This window comes from Anomaloglossus baeobatrachus, chromosome 1 (genome assembly GCF_048569485.1).
Source record: "Anomaloglossus baeobatrachus isolate aAnoBae1 chromosome 1, aAnoBae1.hap1, whole genome shotgun sequence".
Taxonomy (NCBI): Eukaryota; Metazoa; Chordata; class Amphibia; order Anura; family Aromobatidae; genus Anomaloglossus; species Anomaloglossus baeobatrachus.
The window spans coordinates 767,421,923-767,441,152 of record NC_134353.1 but is presented as its reverse complement, the minus strand read 5'-3'; the positions used below and the strand labels follow the sequence as shown (position 1 = coordinate 767,441,152).

General features: G+C 48.9%; 1 protein-coding gene across 3 annotated transcripts in view; it reads right to left on the bottom strand.

Moving 5' to 3' along the window:
* SLC35E4 (solute carrier family 35 member E4) overlaps positions 1-17,969 on the bottom strand; it is a 36,189-nt gene extending 18,220 nt beyond the window's left edge. Inside the window, exons 1-3 of one of the 3 annotated variants that reach the window (XM_075324409.1) lie at positions 16,755-17,969; positions 16,594-16,714; positions 14,891-15,672 (exon numbers count right to left, since the gene is read on the bottom strand). In XM_075324409.1, coding sequence (XP_075180524.1) covers positions 14,891-15,524 — 634 coding nt within the window. In that variant the 5' untranslated portion in view covers positions 15,525-15,672; positions 16,594-16,714; positions 16,755-17,969. Of the gene's footprint in view, positions 1-14,890; positions 15,673-16,593 lie in introns of all 3 variants that reach the window. The other 2 variants (XM_075324417.1, XM_075324426.1) reach the window with 2 other exon arrangements.
* Positions 17,970-19,230: the final 1,261 nt, after the last annotated feature.

Sequence of the window (19,230 nt, the reverse complement as noted above, 5' to 3'; positions counted from 1 at the left end):
TTTAGATTACTAGCAAATTCAGCCCCCCCAAAAAAATAATCAACATTTATCTACTGTAATGTATATAGGTAGTTTTGTCAATGGAGCTATGATAGATCTTGCTTCTAATGCCGGCGTCACACGGGACGATTTATCGTGCGATCGCATGAGCGATCGCACCCGCCCCCGTCGTTTGTGCGTCACGGGCAATTTATTGCCCGTGGCGCACAAAGTCGGTAACCGCTGTCACACGTACTTGCCTCCCGCACGAGCTCGCTGTGGACGGCGAACATCCTCTTCCTGAAGGGGGAGGGACGTTCGGTGTCACAGCGACGTCACACAGCTGCCGGCCAATAGAAGCGGAGGGGCGAAGATGAGCGGGACATAACATCCCGCCCACCTTCTTCCTTCCGCATTGCCGGCGCGACGCAGGTAAGCTGTGTTCATCGTTCCCGGGGTGTCACACGGAGCGACGTGTGCTGCCTCGGGAACGATGAACAACCGGAGCACAGAAGGAGGACCGACATTTTGAAAATGAACGACGTGTCAACGAGAAACGATAAGGTGAGTATGTAACGCTTGCCTGGATCAACAGACTCAGATGGGCCGTAATGGAGAGGCTAGAGGGAAGCCACTCACCAAGCAGGACCCCCAGAACCCTGAAACCCTTTAAGCCCTATACAGGGATTTGGAATTACACAGGGCCCTGGAGATCATTACCTATGGAAGGCTGCAGTCCAAGGAGAGTAGTCGCGAGGCAGGGTCAAACCAGGAATAGCAGAACGGGGACAGAATCAGCAGACAAGGACGTAATCAGAAACAAGCAAGCAGAGGTCAAAACCGAATCGGGCAGCGAGGTACAAAAACAGTAGACAGGAGGGTAGTCAGGAAACAAGCGGTAATCAGCACACAATATCACAGGACAAAACAGGAGCCAGAATTCTCAGAACTATCTCTGGCAGTGGTCATGTGACAGGAGGGGGAATAAGAAAGGTGTGGTGTCTTCCCATTGGCTGTAGCTGAATGATGGTACGTCAGCTGGGAGACACCCGCCACCTACAGTCAGCCAGTGGTACTGCAGATCCCCAGGAAACCCAGACCAGTGGATGAGCGGAGCCTGCACCCACTAGCGCCGCCCGCATCGACTCCTCTCCCATCACCAGCACTATCCACGGCAGGAACACAGTGTTGCTTGGCGATCGGAGCAGAAGTCGATGGAGCGGACTTCGGTGGTGACGTAACAGAGTATTTTTGCTCGTTCACAGTCGTTCAGAGGTGTTACACGGTACGATATCTCTAACGATGCCGGATGTGCGTCATGAATTCCGTGTCCCCGCCGACATATCGCATGATATATCGTACCGTGTGACGCCGGCATAACATTTTGGAGTCACAACTTTGTGAATATGCCGATTATGATGATTGGCCATTTGTGTATGGGGTTTCCCGACTCGTCCCTGATCGATGATGTTACGGGAGAGAAGGATCAGGCCATGGAATCACATGTTTGTGTGACGCCCTGGACCCCAGGGGTCACAGGTTACAACATCACCACATACACCCCCACACTAGAAAGGTACCATCAGTCAACCATAAAGACCTGATTTCCTCCCTCAGTGTTAGACAGGCACACCAGGTGGGCGGAGTCAGGCAGAAAGACACACCCCCCGAGGAGTCTGCTGGCCTGAGGCAGGAAAACACAAACAGTTCAGTTCAGTTCAGTGCAGAGAGGAGTTGAGTAGAGTGCAGCACAGTGGATTGGAGTGAAACAGGCAGGCAGACGGCAGTGACCGCCTGCAGGAGACCGGGAACATGACTAGCGGAACCGTAAGGGACCGGGACAAGGTAGTGGCCCGCCGGAACCGAACCAGGGAGCTAACAGGATACCGGAGCACCAGGCAGGGTACTCAGACCCCGAACTAGGCTATATGCCACCACCATAGTCGAATTAACTGATTGCAGTCTGGACCTCAGGGGTTCATTCCCACCAAAGTCCCGTTGGAAGGCAACAGCCCAACCCGTCCGGATAGTAGCCACCGCCAAAGGCCAGAGATCCAAGGGCCAGCGCCTGCGGGCAAAGGAGCTCCTCCGACATCTACAAGCCGGGGAGCGGACTACCAGTGCTCAGGAACAGTGGTCAAACTACTACATAGGTGCAGGAGAAAGGTGGACATTGCCAACCTGACTAGGAAGCTGCAGCCGGCTGCGGGCCCCGTTCATACCTTAGTTTGGTTTACCAAAGACTCTGTGTGGTTTAATCGTGAGTACACCAGTGCCCTCAGGCACCGCACCGCGCTGCACCGCAACCCTGCGCCCTGCACCCCGGCCCTCGCACCACCGGGCCCCAGGACCAACATCCCCTACCCACGGAGGGGTCAACACCTAGCTGCGCCACTACACCGCTCCCGGGAGTCCCCGTACCTTCACCACAGCGGTGGTGTCCACCATCACCACAACCCGTGGGTGGCGTCACGAACAATCATCCCAAAACCAAATACCCGCATTCCCCCGTGTGCAACGCCAACCCCCTTGCAGAGCAACGTGACCCCCGGGTCCGTGAGAGGCTCGAGCCACCACCCGTAGAACGCAAGCACGGATCCGAGCGGCTCGGCGGCCGCAGCTGAGGCCGCGGGGCGGTACATTTGTCTCTCTCCATTGAAAATACATTAATGCTTGGCCAAATATTTTTTAACATAGTTGCTATCATTATATCTGTAATTGTCTGAACTAATAAAATTTCATATGATTTATCCCATACAATAAATGACAAAAAAAAAATTACAGAATCAATGGGATAAAAAGAGATGAGAAAATCTTCTGTACCTAATAGGACTAATAGAAAATACAACTCAAAAAACAAGCCCCATACAATTCTCTTGATCGAAAATTGAAAGGGACTCTCACAATTTGGTGATACACATTTCTTTTTAAGGTGGTAAAAGATAAAAAAACCAAAATATCTAAATGTTGTATCACCAGAGCTATACTGATCTCAAGAACGAAGTGCCGAAGTCTTATTTACTGTAATATATACAGTACGTGTATAAATACAGTGTATATGTATATATATATATATATATATATATATATATATATATATATATATATATATATATATATACATATACACAGGGTGGTCCAAAAGTATGTGGACAGTACAGTATGTATAATAGACTTATCAAGCATGGTGTAAAGTGAAACTGACTCAGTTGCCCTTCGCAACCAATCAGATTCCACCTCTCATTTTCCAAAGAGTCTGTGAAGAATGAAAAGTGGAATCTGATTGGTTGCTAAGGGCAACTGAGTCAGTTTCACTTTACATCATGTTTGATAAGCCTATTACACATACTGTCCACCTACTTTTGGACCACCCTGTATATAAACAACCCAGGGTAGAATAGCTGCTTTTTTTTCCTTTCAATTCCACGCCACCTTGATTTTTTTTCCAGTATATAATATGGTGGAAATAAATGGTGTCATTCAAGACAACAACTCTTCCCACAAAAATCAGCTCTTTCGACTATGTTGAATGAAGACGATGAGGGAAAAATGAAAAAAAAAAAAAATACAAAATGTCTATGTCGTCTAGGGTCATCAGGACCTTTTATTGCCTATGACATGTCTGTTTTAGTAAATAATGAGATTCTCTATGGACTCCGAGCGTGGCAGATCGGCCACGGTCCTGTGAACCTTATTGATCATATCTACTCAATAGTTATAGACAATAATGCGATATTCAGTGTCAGTGTCTGTAATTATGATGGAGTGAACTTGTACTTAGTAGAAGGTTACAGGCTAAAGGGGGCTTTACACGCTACGATATCGCTAATGCGAAGTCGTTGGGGTCACGGAATTTGTGACGCACATCCGGCCGCATTAGCGATGCCGTTGCGTAAGACACCTATGAGCGATTTTGCATCGTCGCAAAAACGTGCAAAATCACTCATCGGTGACATGGGGGTCCATTCTCAATTATCGTTACTGCAGCAGTAACGAAGTTGTTCCTCGTTCCTGCGGCAGCACACATCGCTCCGTGTGACACCGCAGGAACGAGGAAGCTCTCCTTACCTGCCTCCCGGCCACAATGCGGAAGGAAGGAGGTGGGTGGGATGTTATGTCCTGCTCATCTCCGCCCCTCCGCTTCTATTGGTCGGCGGTTCAGTGACGCTGCTGTGACGTCGCTGTGACGCTAAACGAACCGCCCCCTTAGAAAGGAGGCGGATCGCCGGTCACAGCGACATCGCCGGGCAGGTAAGTATGTGTAACAGGTCTGGGCGATGTTGTGCGGCACGGGCAGCGATTTGCCCGTGTCGCACAACAGATGGGGCGGGTACCCGCGCTAGCGATATCGGTACCGATATCGCAGTGTGTAAAGCGGCCTTTAGTCATAAGCAGCCAAACCCTATTGAAAAATGTCCCTATAAAATTCTGGTAGAAATACAATGTTGATTTTGAGCAAAATGAGAGAGTAAATATGATGATTATTAAAGGGAACCTGTCACATTGTACATGCAGTCTGATCTGAGGACAGCATGCTGCACAGGACGAGAGGCCGAGCAGAGTGAAATATAGGGTTTTTGGGAAAAAAAACAACAAAACAGTATTACTTGTACAAAAAACACTTAAGAATACCGGCCAAAAAAAGTAGCAACATGTTATGTGTAAATCTCGCCTTAAGGCCCGTGTCACACGTCAGTGAAAAACAGTGACGTTTTTAACTGGCGTGTAAAACACGCACATGTCCCTGCGTGTGCCGTGAATCACGGCACACGTGGGTTGTCTAAGTGCAATCCGGGCTCCGTTCTCCGTGGCCCGTGATTGCACTTAGAGATTAACTCACCTGTGCGCGCTCCCGCTCTCCATGGTGCTGATTGCTCCCGCGGTGCAGCATCCGGCCGGCGCTGACCCCCGCAGCAGCTGCTTCCGGGTCGGCTGTGTCGTGCATCATGAATATGCGCGACAGTAATGAGCCGGCTCAGAAGCAGCAGGCAGAACAGGCTGCAGAGAGCGTCGCTGGAACCGGGTGAGTTAAAATGCTTTTTATTTTAGAAGCATGTTTTTTTTCTGGCACGTGTTTCACGGATCACACCACTGCGTGGTCCGTGGGACATCAGTGATGCCAGAAAAAAATGGACATGTCTCCGTGCGGCAATCACGCACACGTGGGTACGCCGCACGGAGACACGTGCAGTGAAAAATCACTGATGTGTGAGCAGACCCATTCATTATAATGGGTCTGCATATGTCAGTGATTCTGGTACATTTAAAAAAAAGCACAAACGTACCAGAATCACTGACGTGTGAAAGGGGCCTAAAGGAGAATAGTTGCAGTGTTTCAGTACACTGACGCTCCGCAGGACCGGCTGTCAGTCAGTACCGGGTGTGATTACACCTGCCGCTCTGTGCTGTGATCAATTGCTCCGGGTACGCCTGCACGACTGAAAGCTGGTGGCTCCAGGGACAAATAAAGCTGATCTTCTCCACACTGTCAGTACTGCGGCCCCCACCTTCATAAAACTAGTAACCTGCAGATAAATCCCATATCTACAGGTTAATAGCACAATCAGACCTGACAGGTTCCTTTTAAGGCTATGTGCGCACGTTGCGTACTGGCCCTGCAGAAATTTCTGCAGCGATTTGAACAGCACACGTGCGCTTCAAATCGCTGCAGAAACAAAAGCCAATTTCATGCGCTCTGCATGTAGCCCCTACCAGCCCCTCCCATAGACAGAGCAGGGGCTGCAGGCAGAGCGCACGAAAGAAGTGACATGTCACTTCTTAGAACGCACGCTTCGGGCAGCAGCTGATGCGCTGCGCTCTAATACGCCACGTGCGCACGGCTCCTGCACAATCTCTATAGATTGTGCAGAGGACGCAGGACGCATGCAGTTACGCAACGTGCGGACATAGCCTAAAGGTGTAGAACCAAGTATATTCAGCTTTGAGACCCAGATTAGGATGCGCCAACCCAATAATGTTCTTCTGGAACTGCAATGATTTTTCCAAGGTGTAAAGGTCTCAATCTTGGCCATGCTCCTTGCTGAGCTAACCCTTGTTTGGAGAACCTACAGTTTGTATTGCTGATGCCAGCCTTCAGGTTCACTGTCTGCCTAAAACTGGCTGAGACTCACTAAGGCTACTTTCACACATCCGGTCTTTGCTCTGCGGCACAATACGGCGTTCTGCAGAAAAACCGCAACCGTTTTTTTTGCCGACAGTTGCGGGTTTTTTTTGCCGACAGTTGCGGGGTTTTTTTGCATAGACTTACATTAGTGCCGTATTGTGCCGCATGGGCTTGCGTTTGGTCCGGTTTTTGCCGCATGCGGCAGATTTAGCCGATGCCGCGGCCGGATGGAACGTTGCCTGCAACGTTTTTTGCTCCGGCAAAAAAAAACGCATCGCGCCGCATCCGGCCGCTGCGGCGCATTTTTCAATGCATGCCTATGGACGCCGGATGCGGCGCAATGCGGAAAAAAACGCATTCGGCCGCCGCATGCGGTTTCTTCCACTGCGCATGCTCAGTAGCGTGCCGCAACCGGAACAAAACGGACCGGCCGCATGTAAAAACTTATGCAAAGGATGCGGTGTTTTCGCCGCATCCGTTGCATAGGTTTCACAGCCGGATTGAGCCACACTGCTCAAACCGGATGTGTGAAAGTAGCCTTAGTGCTAGAGCCCTGATCACAGACCGTACAGATAGTTACTATGTAAATATTCCTGATATTCACTCACATGTAGATGCACTGTATATAACCAAATGATCAATATTTTTGGCCCATTCTGTTGCACTCAGTTATTGGGTATATATCAGGACTCACATGAAGGAGTAGTTTAGAGGGAATGTATCACCAGGTTTTTACTACTTAATCAGAGAGCAGCATGATGTAGGTCAGAGACCATTATTCTCTGCCATGTATCCCTTACTTGGCTGTTTGGTGTAGTTTTTATAAAATCATAGTTTTATCAGCAAGAGATTATCATTATAGGATTACTTGGCCTACTGCCAGGTAGTCCAACCATGCCCCTGTGCCGCCCCCGTGCCAGCAGCCGGCGCTGCGTGGATCCGGGGCCTACGGTACAGCTTTCGGTGTTTCCCGGACTCGGGGGTCTCGCGGTCACTCCGAATAAAAGGGGGACGTATTTGTATGGGATTGATTGTAGAATGTCTGTGACACCACCCACGGTGTGTGGTAAAGTGGGACACCACCGCTGCTGTTGTGGGCTACCCGGGGGAGATGTAATGGCAGCCGATGTTAACCCCTCCGTGGGTAGGGATGGTTGCCCCGGGGGCCCAGTGTCCCTGTGCAGGGTATGGCGACGACAGGGCCTTGCACACACCCAGATGTACCAGGGGATAGTTGGTTACTCACAATTGAATGAATCACACGAGTCTTTTGGTAAACCAAGGTGCTGGTGGCCGGCCGCCGCGGCCGGTTCTACTCCCCCACCCGGGCTGGTGGTCGCTGTCCTTTCCTCTGCACTGTTTTTGTGTATTGTGGGCTGCCTGGTATGGAACTCAGGAGTCCGCTCCTGGCTTGCTGTGTGCCTAAGGAGCCGTGCCCGCTGACGCTGACCCGTGGGATCTATGGACCCTGGCGGTTGCCCTATCCCTCTCCGTGGGTGGGTGTCTGCTTTTGGGACTTTGGGTGGGACAGGACCTATAATCCTGCCTTCAATCGGTTAATTAGCTAGGCCGCTGGTTTCGATCCGAGTACCACCTCTGTGCATGATTTCCGGTCAGGTCTCCGGCGTCGGTACCGGTGGGCTCCAACCCTTCTGCGGTTCTCCTCAGATCTGCCGAGCTGTCTTCCCGTCTCCTGCTGACGGAGACCACCGTCTACCACCTAGCCAAGGTACCAGGGCTCCGACCCTGGCACCGTTCAACTTGAACTTCCTCTGCTGGAGCTACACCTAGCTCCAGCCCACACTCCTCTCCACTTGAACTCCAAAACTGAACTAAAGCTTAACTGCTTGTTTTCCCGCCCTAGGCTGTCTAGACCCCTAGATGGGCGTTCCCTAACCGCCTGGTCCCGCCCACTGGTGTGCCTGTCTTGCCCTAAGGGGGGGTGACTAGGGTTTCAAGTCGGCTGTGTGTAACCTAGGTGAGGGAAGGTGTTGTGCGGGGGCCTATGTGTGACTGCCTGGTTTTGCCAGGGTGTCACACACACCCCCACCACTGATTAGCAGCTTTCTGCCTATGCACAGCATAAACAGAAAACTGCCAATCGGTAGTGTGGGCGGGGTTATATAGAGATAAACATTCAGAGGACTGATAAATTTACAGCAGATAACAGTTTTTAATCAAATCTGCAGCACCCATTCAACTAAGTGACATACATCTGGAATCAAGCTCTTTGTCCTTACATCATGCTGCTCTCAGATGGGGTTAGAAAAAAGCTGGTGACAGATTCCCTTTAAACAAAATCTATCTTACAAAATTTACCTATGTTAAATATATATATTTTTTATGAAACTTTTTAGTACTTTCAAGAATGTGCTGCATTTAATAGGGAAATAATTGGATAAAAACTTAGGGGTGCTTTACAGGCTGTGACGTAGCTAGCATTTGCTGGCGATGTCGAGCGCGATTGCACCCGCCCCCGTCGCACGGCCGATATGTGGTGATCGCTGCCGTAGCGAACATTATCGCTACGGCAGCGTCACACGCACATACCTGCTCTGCGACGTCGCTGTGACCACCGAACCGCCTCCTTTGTAAGGGGGCGGTTCGTTCAGCGTCACAGCGACGTCACAGCAGCGTCACTGAACTGCTGCCCAATAGAAGTGGAGGGGCGGAGATGAGCGGCTGGAACATGCCGCCCACCTGCTTCCTTCCTCCTTTTCCGGTGGACGCAGGTAAGGAGATGTTTGTCGTTCCTGCGGTGTCACACATAGCGATGTGTGCTGCCACAGGAACGACAAACAGCATCGTACCTGCAGCAGCAACGATAGGGAATAGGGGGTGATGTCACCGATGAGCGATTTTGAACGTTTTTGCGAAGATGCAAAATCGCTCATAGGTGTCACACGCAACGACATCGCTAAAGCGCCCGGATGTGCGTCACAAATTCCGTGACCCCAACGAGATCACTTTAGCCACCCTTAGAGACTAGTCAGGACCTCAGAGTGGTATTAGGTCACTTATGATACTGCAAAGATTGGTAGACTTGTGATGTAAGATTATCTCCCCCTTTAGTCTCATGTGCAGAGTTCAATGTGAGTAACACAAAAGTGAGTACACCCCTCACATTTTCTATCATATCTTTTCATGGGACAACACTGAAGATATGACACTTTGATACAATGTGAAGGAGTCAGTGTACAACTTGTATAACAGTGTAAATTTGTTGCGTCCTCTAAATAATTCAACACATAGCGATTAATGTCTAAACCACTGGCAACAACAGAGAGTACACCCCTAAGTGAAAATGGCCAAAGTGTGCCAAATTAGCCATTTTTCCTCTTTGGTGTCATATGACTGATTAGTGTTACGAGGTCTCATCTGTGGATGGGGAGCAGATGGGTTGAATTTGGTGTTATCGCCCACACACTCTCTGATAATAATACAAGAGCACTTGGCACACCAAGCTAGTAGCACTCAAGCAGCCCCAAACTATGACATTCCCACCACCATGCTTGACTGTAGGTGACACGCTTGTCTTTGTACTCCTCACCTGGTTGCCGCCACACACGATTGACACCATGTTAACCAAATAAGTTTATCTTGGTTTCATCAGACCACAGGACATGATTTCATTAATCCATGTCCTTAATATGCTTGGCCCCTTTAACCTCTGCAGCCATGCTGGCAGCACTCATAAGTCTGGTTTGAAAAGACAACCTCTGGATATGATGCTGAACATGAAGTGCTTTGGTGACCATGGTGAGACCTGTTCTGAGTGGCACCTGTCTTGTTAAACCGCTGTATGGTCTTGGCCACTGTGCTACAGCTCAGATTCAGGGTGTTGGCAATCTTCTTATAGCCTAGGCCATTTTATGTAGCATATCAATTCTTTTTTTCAGTATCTCAGAGAATTTTTTGCCATGTTGATTTTCCAGTGACTAGTATGAGAGAACATGTGAGCGATAACACCAAATTTACCACACCTGCTCCATATTCACACCTGAGACCTTGTATAACTAATAAGTCACATGACAACAGGGAGAGAAAATGGCTAATTGGGCACAATTTGGCCATTTTCACTTAGGGATGTACTCACTTTTTTGACATTAATGGCTGTATGTTGACTTATTTAGAGAGCACCAAATTTACACTGGTATACAAGCTGTGCACTGACTACTTTACATTGTAGCAAAGTGTTATATCCTCACGGTTTTCCCATGAAAAGATATAGTAAAATATTTACAAAAATATGAGGGGTGTACTCACTTTTGTAATATAATATATATCTTATTACAAAATTAATCTATTGTAAAAACCTGATTTAATCAATGTTTCATTCTTTATCACACACTCTCTTTAACTGAGACAAAGCTATAGTGAGCTGTTATAGCTGTATATCCATGGCCGCTGTGCCTGAAAAACAATGACGCAGATTCACAAAGCTACTTACTGATCTAGGTGCCTTCACCGATCTGATATTGATGGCTGTGCCAAAGAAAGGCCACCATTATTAAAGTCCTGAATAACCTTTCAAGAAGTTTTAACTCTAGTTTTAATACTTTGTTAATTAGACCAATTAACAAGAGATTGATCGAATGTGCAAAAGCGGCTCCATAACTTCAGCCGATGCATGTGCCGTGTGTTCCTTCCCAGCTCATCAGCTACTTTGCATTTATTGTATGCTTAATTCAAGGCCTAGATGAGCACGCACCATTAAAGGGAATCTGTCACTAGGTTGTTGTTATCCCAGAGCAGCATAATGTGGAGACAGAGACCCTGATTCCAGCGATGTGTCACTTACTGAGCTGTTTACTGTCATTTTGATAAAATCAATGCTTTCTCTGCTGCAGATCTAGCAGTTTTTTTTACAGAGCTCATGAATATGCTGGGATACCTGGCAGCACACCAAGTAATCCTCTAATGATAATCTCCTGCTGATTAAACAGTGATTTTATCAAAACTACACTAAGCAGCCCAGTAAGTGACACTTCACTGGAATCGGGGTCTCTGCCCCTATATCATGCTGCTATCAGATTAGGTAGCAAAAACCTGGTGACAGATTCCCTTTAACTCCATATTTCTGTATTCTGTAATGGTTATGCTTTACTCTTTTTAGATCCTCTACCAGTGAATAAACAAGATGCTCCAACGCTTGGACAATGGTGAGTCAAAATATTAATGTAACCATCCACATAGGATTGTAATGACCGATCTGCCCAAGTTAAGGGGGTAATCACCAAATCTATAGATGAATAGATATGGAATAAATGTGTTATTGCTGGGGGTCTGATCACTTGGACCCCGCTGACCCCAAGAACGGGTCCAGAAGTGTGAATGGAGTGATAGTACCATGTGTGACCGCGGATCCATTCACTTCTGATGAACTGAAAGAGTCTGCTGTTCCATCAGTCCCATAGGAAACTGAGCTCACGGTCAGGGGGATTGGTGGGGTAACAGCTGTCTGACCACAAGCGATTATCCATTTATTACCCATCCTGTGCGCAGTTAATGAATATATTTGGTTGGGAAAAAGAGTCATTATACAGTACTTACATGGAGTGTATAGGGCCCTTCTAATTATTAGGATCTTTTTTACCTCATCTATGGTTTTTTCTGCAGTATTTGGTATATATTGTACCATGCTCTGTCTGACGACACCATTGCTTGTAGGGGAGATAATGCTTTATGGAGTGTAATACATTAAAAGGAATCTGTCACCAGGTTTTTTTTTTTATCTAATCTAAGAGCAGCATAATATAGGAGCAGAAACACTGAATCCAGCGATGTGTCACTTACTGGGATTCTTGTTGTAAACTTTTTAAAAAATATTGTTTTATAAGCAAGAGATTAACCCTAGAAGACTACTTGGCCAGCTGTCAGGTAGTCCAGCCACGTCTCCACCACTGATTGGCAGCTTTCTGCCTATGCACAGTGTACACCGAACTCTGCCAATCAGTGTTGTGGGCTCAGCATTCAGAGAATGCCGAAGTCCCACTCGCGCTAGTCTCACATCGGTATCACCCGACACCGCTCGCCACTCTCTGGACAGGAGCGTCTCAGCTACATAGAAATGCATGCAGTCGACCCGCTCCTGTTAGGAGAGTGTGCAGCCATGCCGGGCGATACCGATGTGCGAGTCAAGCGTGTGACTCCGGCCGAACTGCTAGATCTGCAGCAGAAAAAAACTGCAACGCCTAGTAAAATATGGGACACATCACTGGAGTCAGAGTCTCTGCCCCAGCATCATGCTGCTCTAAGATGGGATAGCATAAACCTAGTGATAGATTCCCTTAGAAGTAGAGCTGAGCAGACCCATTGAATTTCGGTTCGGCGGGTCCAGACGGACTTTAGATAAAGTTCTGTTCAGGACCCAGATTTGACCTGAACCCCATTGGAAGTCACTGATTGGGCAGTTTGGCTTTCCACCCACATACACACAGCCATAGGCCTCCAACACACATCCGTTAAAAACACGCACATGCAGCGAGACACGTATTTTCCCTGCGTGTTGTGTGTGGTAAGTATGTGTCTCGGGTACGTGCGGTCCACGTGTGTTCTCCGTGTGCTATCCGCGATAGCACACGGAGAACCGGTAATTTGCATACTCACGTGGTCCGCACTGCTGTCCAGGGTTCTGATCTTCAGCTCCAGCCCCGCCCACTCCCCGCTGACGCTGCTTCCGGCCGAGCAGAGGGGCGGAGATTAGCGCCCGTGACAGCACACCCACCTCCTTTACACGCTCATAACGAGCGGTGGCCGGCAGGAGCAGTTTGCAGCGGAAAATTCTGCAGGGCTGGTGGAGGTGAGTATGTGTTTTTTTAATTTTTAAATTAATGACACGTGTTCTCCGGCGCGTGTCACACGGAACCGCATCCACACTACATCCGTGTGGTACGGGTGCGGGCCGTGTGACACCCGTGCTGCCGGAGAATACGTGGAAATGTCAGTGTGAGAAAATCACGGACGCACGTATGTATGGAACGGACACACGTTCCGTTCCAAAATACTTACGTGTGTCCAAACAATAATGAAAACATAGGTCCACGTGTCTCCGTGCCGCCGGTACGTGAAAAAACTGCCAAACACGTACCGGCGGCACGGATGTGTGTCTTAGGCCATAAACACAGCACTTCTGGGGAGGGAGGACGGAGTTTTGTTTTTTGTATACACGCTACATCCGATAATGCTGTTTTTACCCCAGTGAGAGCCAGAGACTGCAGGCGGCTCGTACAGCACCTGAACTCTGACACTGAGGTTTTCGGTAGGAACCCTGGTCTTCACAGTTAGGGTTCACTCATCTCTACTTAGAAGCAGTTTTTTAAGTTCCATATACTTCAACTACAGAAGATCTTAAAATAATCTTGTAGCGCATGTCTAATTTAGGCTAGTAACATGGGACATCACAGACAACCTGTGCAGGACAATGAAGGATCCTCGTATACCGCTGCACGGGACAGTGAGGGATCCTCGTATACCGCTGCACGGGACAGTGAAGGATCCTCGTATACCGCTGCACGGGACAGTGAAGGATCCTCGTATACCGCTGCACGGGACAGTGAATGATCCTCATATACCGCTGCACAGGACAGTGAAGGATCCTCGTATACCGCTGCACAGGGCAGTGAAGGATCCTCGTATACCGCTGCACAGGACAGTGAAGGATCCTCGTATACCGCTGCACATGGCAGTGAAGGATCCTCGTATACCGCTGCACATGGCAGTGAAGGATCCTCGTATACCGCTGCACATGGCAGTGAAGGATCCTCGTATACCGCTGCACAGGACAGTGAAGGATCCTCGTATACTGCTGCACATGGCAGTGAAGGATCCTCGTATACCGCTGTACAGGACAGTGAAGGATCCTCGTATACCGCTGCACAGGACAGTGAGGGATCCTCGTATACCGCTGCACAGGACAGTGAAGGATCCCCGTATACCGCTGCACATGGCAGTGAAGGATCCTCGTATACCACTGCACATGGCAGTGAAGGATCCTTGTATACCGCTGCACATGGCAGTGAAGGATGCTCGTATACCGCTGCACAGGACAGTGAAGGATCCTCGTATACCGCTGCACAGGACAGTGAAGGATGCTCGTATACCGCTGCACAGGACAGTGAGGGATCCTCGTATACAGCTGCACAGGACAGTGAGGGATCCTCGTATACAGCTGCACAGGACAGTGAAGGATCCCCGTATACCGCTGCACATGGCAGTGAAGGATGCTCGTATACCGCTGCACAGGACAGTGAAGGATGCTCGTATACCGCTGCACAGGACAGTGAGGGATCCTCGTATACCGCTGCACAGGACAGTGAAGGATCCCCGTATACCGCTGCACAGGACAGTGAGGGATCCTCGTATACCGCTGCACAGGACAGTGAAGGATCCCCGTATACCGCTGCACAGGACAGTGAAGGATGCTCGTATACCACTGCACAGGACAGTGAAGGATCCTCGTATACCGCTGCACAGGACAGTGAAGGATCCCCGTATACCGCTGCACAGGACAGTGAGGGATCCTCGTATACCGCTGCACAGGACAGTGAAGGATCCTCGTATACCGCTGCACAGGACAGTGAAGGATGCTCGTATACCGCTGCACAGGACAGTGAGGAATCCTCGTATACCGCTGCACAGGACAGTGAAGAATCCCCGTATACCGCTGCACATGGCAGTGAAGGATCCTCGTATACCGCTGCACATGGCAGTGAAGGATGCTCGTATACCGCTGCACATGGCAGGACTCCCATACTAGGCACATATCAATGTCTCGGCTGTACTTACTCTGTTGTATGGATTTCAGCCCCCTGAGAAATGTTGATGCGAAAAGGTAGATGCATCCGGTCTGGTCAAATTGCACCTCTCCAATAATACTAAAACAGGCACCCAGACAGATGGGTATCATGGCAGTATATTTCAGGGCATGGTGTTTGGTGCCCAGAAAAAGTTTTGAAAGAGCCAAGGTGAAAATGGGTGTAGTGGTGTAAATCATCTGTGCAAAGGAAAGCTGGACGCAGCTGAGGCCCAGATTCCCGAAGGCAATGCTGGAGCAGAACGTCACACTCAGCAGGAACACTTTAAATCGTGCCCCGGTATTCAGCGTCAGCTCATCGTCAGCGTTCACTCGGATCAATCCAAACCTGAGAATGGGGTAATCCAGCAGGATGGCAGTGAGCATGTGCAGCGCCGACAGCAACAACGGGAACTTAAAGTTGTACACTGCAAATATCCATTTGTTAAGACTAGAGATGGTGGTGCCTGTTATCAACCAGGTAAGAATGGCAGCGATGAGATACAGTTTGCTGGTGACGCGCTCCTGGGGGGCTTGATCAGGCTTGGGATGCATGATGGACGCAGGAGACGTTCTATCAGAAGATTCCATTTCAACCTCATCTTTCCTGCTGGGGGCTAAACACATTGAAGATTTTGGCAATATTCCTTAACGGACCTTTTAGTGCACCATATGCAGGTGCTTTCCTAAAACGTCTCCGGTGACATGTTTGCTTCTCTTATATCCTCCAGTCTTTCCAGGATTGTTCTTTTTCTTAGTCTTGAAGAATTCTGAGCTAGGTATTAATAAATGTATATGATTAATACAACAAATGCACAATATATACAGCAAACGCACAATTCTGAAAACAAATACAACACAGACAACAAATACATAATACAGACAACAAATACAACAAATACATAACACAGACAACAAATACATACAAATACACATAACATAGACAACAAATACAACAAATACACACAACACAGACAACAAATACATAACACAGACAACAAATACAACAAATACATACAAATACACATAACACAGACAACAAATACATACAACAAATACACATAACACAGACAACAAATACATAACAGTATACATAACACAGACAACTACACAACACAGACAACTACACAGACAACAACTACACATAACACAGACAACAACTACACATAACACAATACTCAATACATACAACAAATACATAACACAATACATACAACAAATACATAACACAGATAACAAATACACATAACACAATACACAACACAGACAACTACACATAGCACAGACAACTACACATAACACAGACAACAAATACATAACACAATATACACAACAAATAAACAATAAAGATAATGACCACACACTACAGATAGCAAGCCCACAATATGGACAACAAACACACAATACATAGAACAAACAATAAACAAGCAATATGGAAAATAGAAACACAATATAGATGACAAACAGAATACGGAGAACAAACTACGTCAGCCTGCCATATACTGTATGTAGCAATACTGTTAAAAAGCAATAAACAAATCATCTTGGATCATTATCAATTATGGAAACAAGTGTAACACACGGAGTGTACTACTAGTGCTATGGTGATGTACAGTCCTGATAGCACAGCTACAGATAGAGCGATTATTGTCGTACAGTGTGACTACATTACATCCAAGGTTTTGAAGTCACTTACCTCCTTGTGGGTCTGTAGATCTGACAGCTGACAGTCAGTCATTGTTCACCTTCACACGTCCTCGCAGGATCACTGTTCAGCCTGCTGTGTGGCCCTATGTGTGTGGCCCTATGTGCTCAGCCTGCTGTGTGGCCCTATGTGTGTGGATGTATGTGCTCAGCCTGCTGTGTGGATCTAGGTACTCAGCCTGCTGTGTGGATGTATGTGCTCAGCCTGCTGTGTGGATCTAGGTACTCAGCCTGCTGTGTGGATGTATGTGCTCAGCCTGCTGTGTGGATGTATGTGCTCAGCCTGCTGTGTGGATGTATGTGCTCAGCCTGCTGTGTGGATCTAGGTACTCAGCCTGCTGTGTGGATGTATGTGCTCAGCCTGCTGTGTGGATGTATGTGCTCAGCCTGCTGTGTGGATGTATGTGCTCAGCCTGCTGTGTGGATCTAGGTACTCAGCCTGCTGTGTGGATGTATGTGCTCAGCCTGCTGTGTGGATCTAGGTACTCAGCCTGCTGTGTGGATGTATGTGCTCAGCCTGCTGTGTGGATGTATGTGCTCAGCCTGCTGTGTGGATGTATGTGCTCAGCCTGCTGTGTGGATGTATGTGCTCAGCCTGCTGTGTGGATGTATGTGCTCAGCCTGCTGTGTGGATGTATGTGCTCAGCCTGCTGTGTGGCCCTATGTGCTCAGCCTGCTGTGTGGATGTATGTGCTCAGCCTGCTGTGTGGATGTATGTGCTCAGCCTGCTGTGTGGATCTAGGTACTCAGCCTGCTGTGTGGATGTATGTGCTCAGCCTGCTGTGTGGCCCTATGTGCTCAGCCTGCTGTGTGGATGTATGTGCTCAGCCTGCTGTGTGGATGTATGTGCTCAGCCTGCTGTGTGGATGTATGTGCTCAGCCTGCTGTGTGGATGTATGTGCTCAGCCTGCTGTGTGGATCTAGGTACTCAGCCTGCTGTGTGGATGTATGTGCTCAGCCTGCTGCGTGGCCCTATGTGCTCAGCCTGCTGTGTGGATGTATGTGCTCAGCCTGCTGTGTGGATGTATGTGAGCAGAGTGTAAACATCTGACCTGCTGCTCCTGATGATGCCAGCCTCTTCCTCCTCCTCCTCCTCCTGCAGGCTGGAGCACAGCTCATTCACAAGCAGACACCTTACACAGGACACACTAGTTCTCATCAGTCTCCTAGCAACAGGACGGGGACATAACAGCAGCTGATGTCTGGTGATTCATGGGCACCTCCTTTCCTGGAGGACTGAGGACACCCCTCCTCCTCCTCCTCCTCCTCCTCGCTCAGCACATCACATACCTCTCATGTCAGACTTCCCAATTTAGATGCCCGCAGCCCAACCCTGGAAAAGTAAACAGTTCCTGGAATCAGTGCCCGTGTACAGAGTGTGGCCATACTGACACCTTATAGGACACAATGGATCCATTCACGAGAGAAGGGTCATAAAGAGATGATTGTGGCCACTATAGAATACAGCCTGCTGCACCAAACGTCCCCACAGGCAGGTTATACTGTGCAGTGATGACGTCATACCTCAGGTCCTTACATATGTCAGTTACGTTTCAGTGATATCACACACAGACACGCTTCCAGCATATGATTGGCCCACTAAGCTGTCCATCACAACGCACAATGGCTAGTGAATGAGAACAGGAAGTGACGATTAGTAAACTGCAATGTAGGGGGCGGGGCCTGTCTCCTCTCCGATATTCTGATTGGTTAGAACGCTTGAGCACTGGCTGGACCAGTTTGCGTTACTTAGGACGTTTGAGTGGGTGACAATCTGTTGTCATAGAGATGCGGTGTGTGCGGCAGGGAGGATGGCTGTCCCCTTTCTCAGTGGCTGCCCTGTCACATATCCACGTGGTCAGAGGATTAGTGGACTTGGTTATTGTGTACCAGAGAATAGTGACGTCATGTAATTGTGTCGCCCCCGTGCCTTCAGGGGTGGTGGCTCAAGGGTCTCCGGACCCGGGGGTCTCGCGGACACACCGAAAAAATGGGGTGACGTATATGTACGGGCTGGGCCGTATTGAGTTTGTGACGCCACCCATGGTGTGTGATGAGGTGGGACACCACCGCCGGTGGTGTCCCACCTCACCACACACCATGGTCCACCGCTGCTGTTACGGAGCACCCGGGGGAGATGTTGTGCAGGAAGTTGTTAACCCCTCTGTGGGCAGGGATGGTGGCCCCGGGACCCGGTTGATGCGTGCAGGGGATGTCGACCTCAGAGGGTGCTGGTGTACTCACAATAAAACACACAAGTCTCTGGTAAACCAAGGTGATGGTGGCAGGTGCCGCGACCGGTTGCGTTCTGGTCCCCCACCCGGCTGGTGGTCTCTATCCTTGTTCTGCACTGCTGTATGTAAGATGGATTTTCCTAGTGTGAAACTCAGGAGTCCGCTCCCGGCTGGATGTGGCCTAAGGAGCCGTGCCCTCAGACGCTGGCCTGGCGGTGACCTCTTATCCCTAATCGGTGGGCTGTTATCTTCTATGAGGGACTTTGGGTGGGACAGGACCTCTAGTCCTGGCCTCAATCGGTTAATTAACCAGCTCCAGTTGGTTCTGATCCTGGCTTCAGGGTCCGAGTACCCCCCTTTGTGCAAAAGGTTTCCGGGTTGGTTCCCTGTGTCGG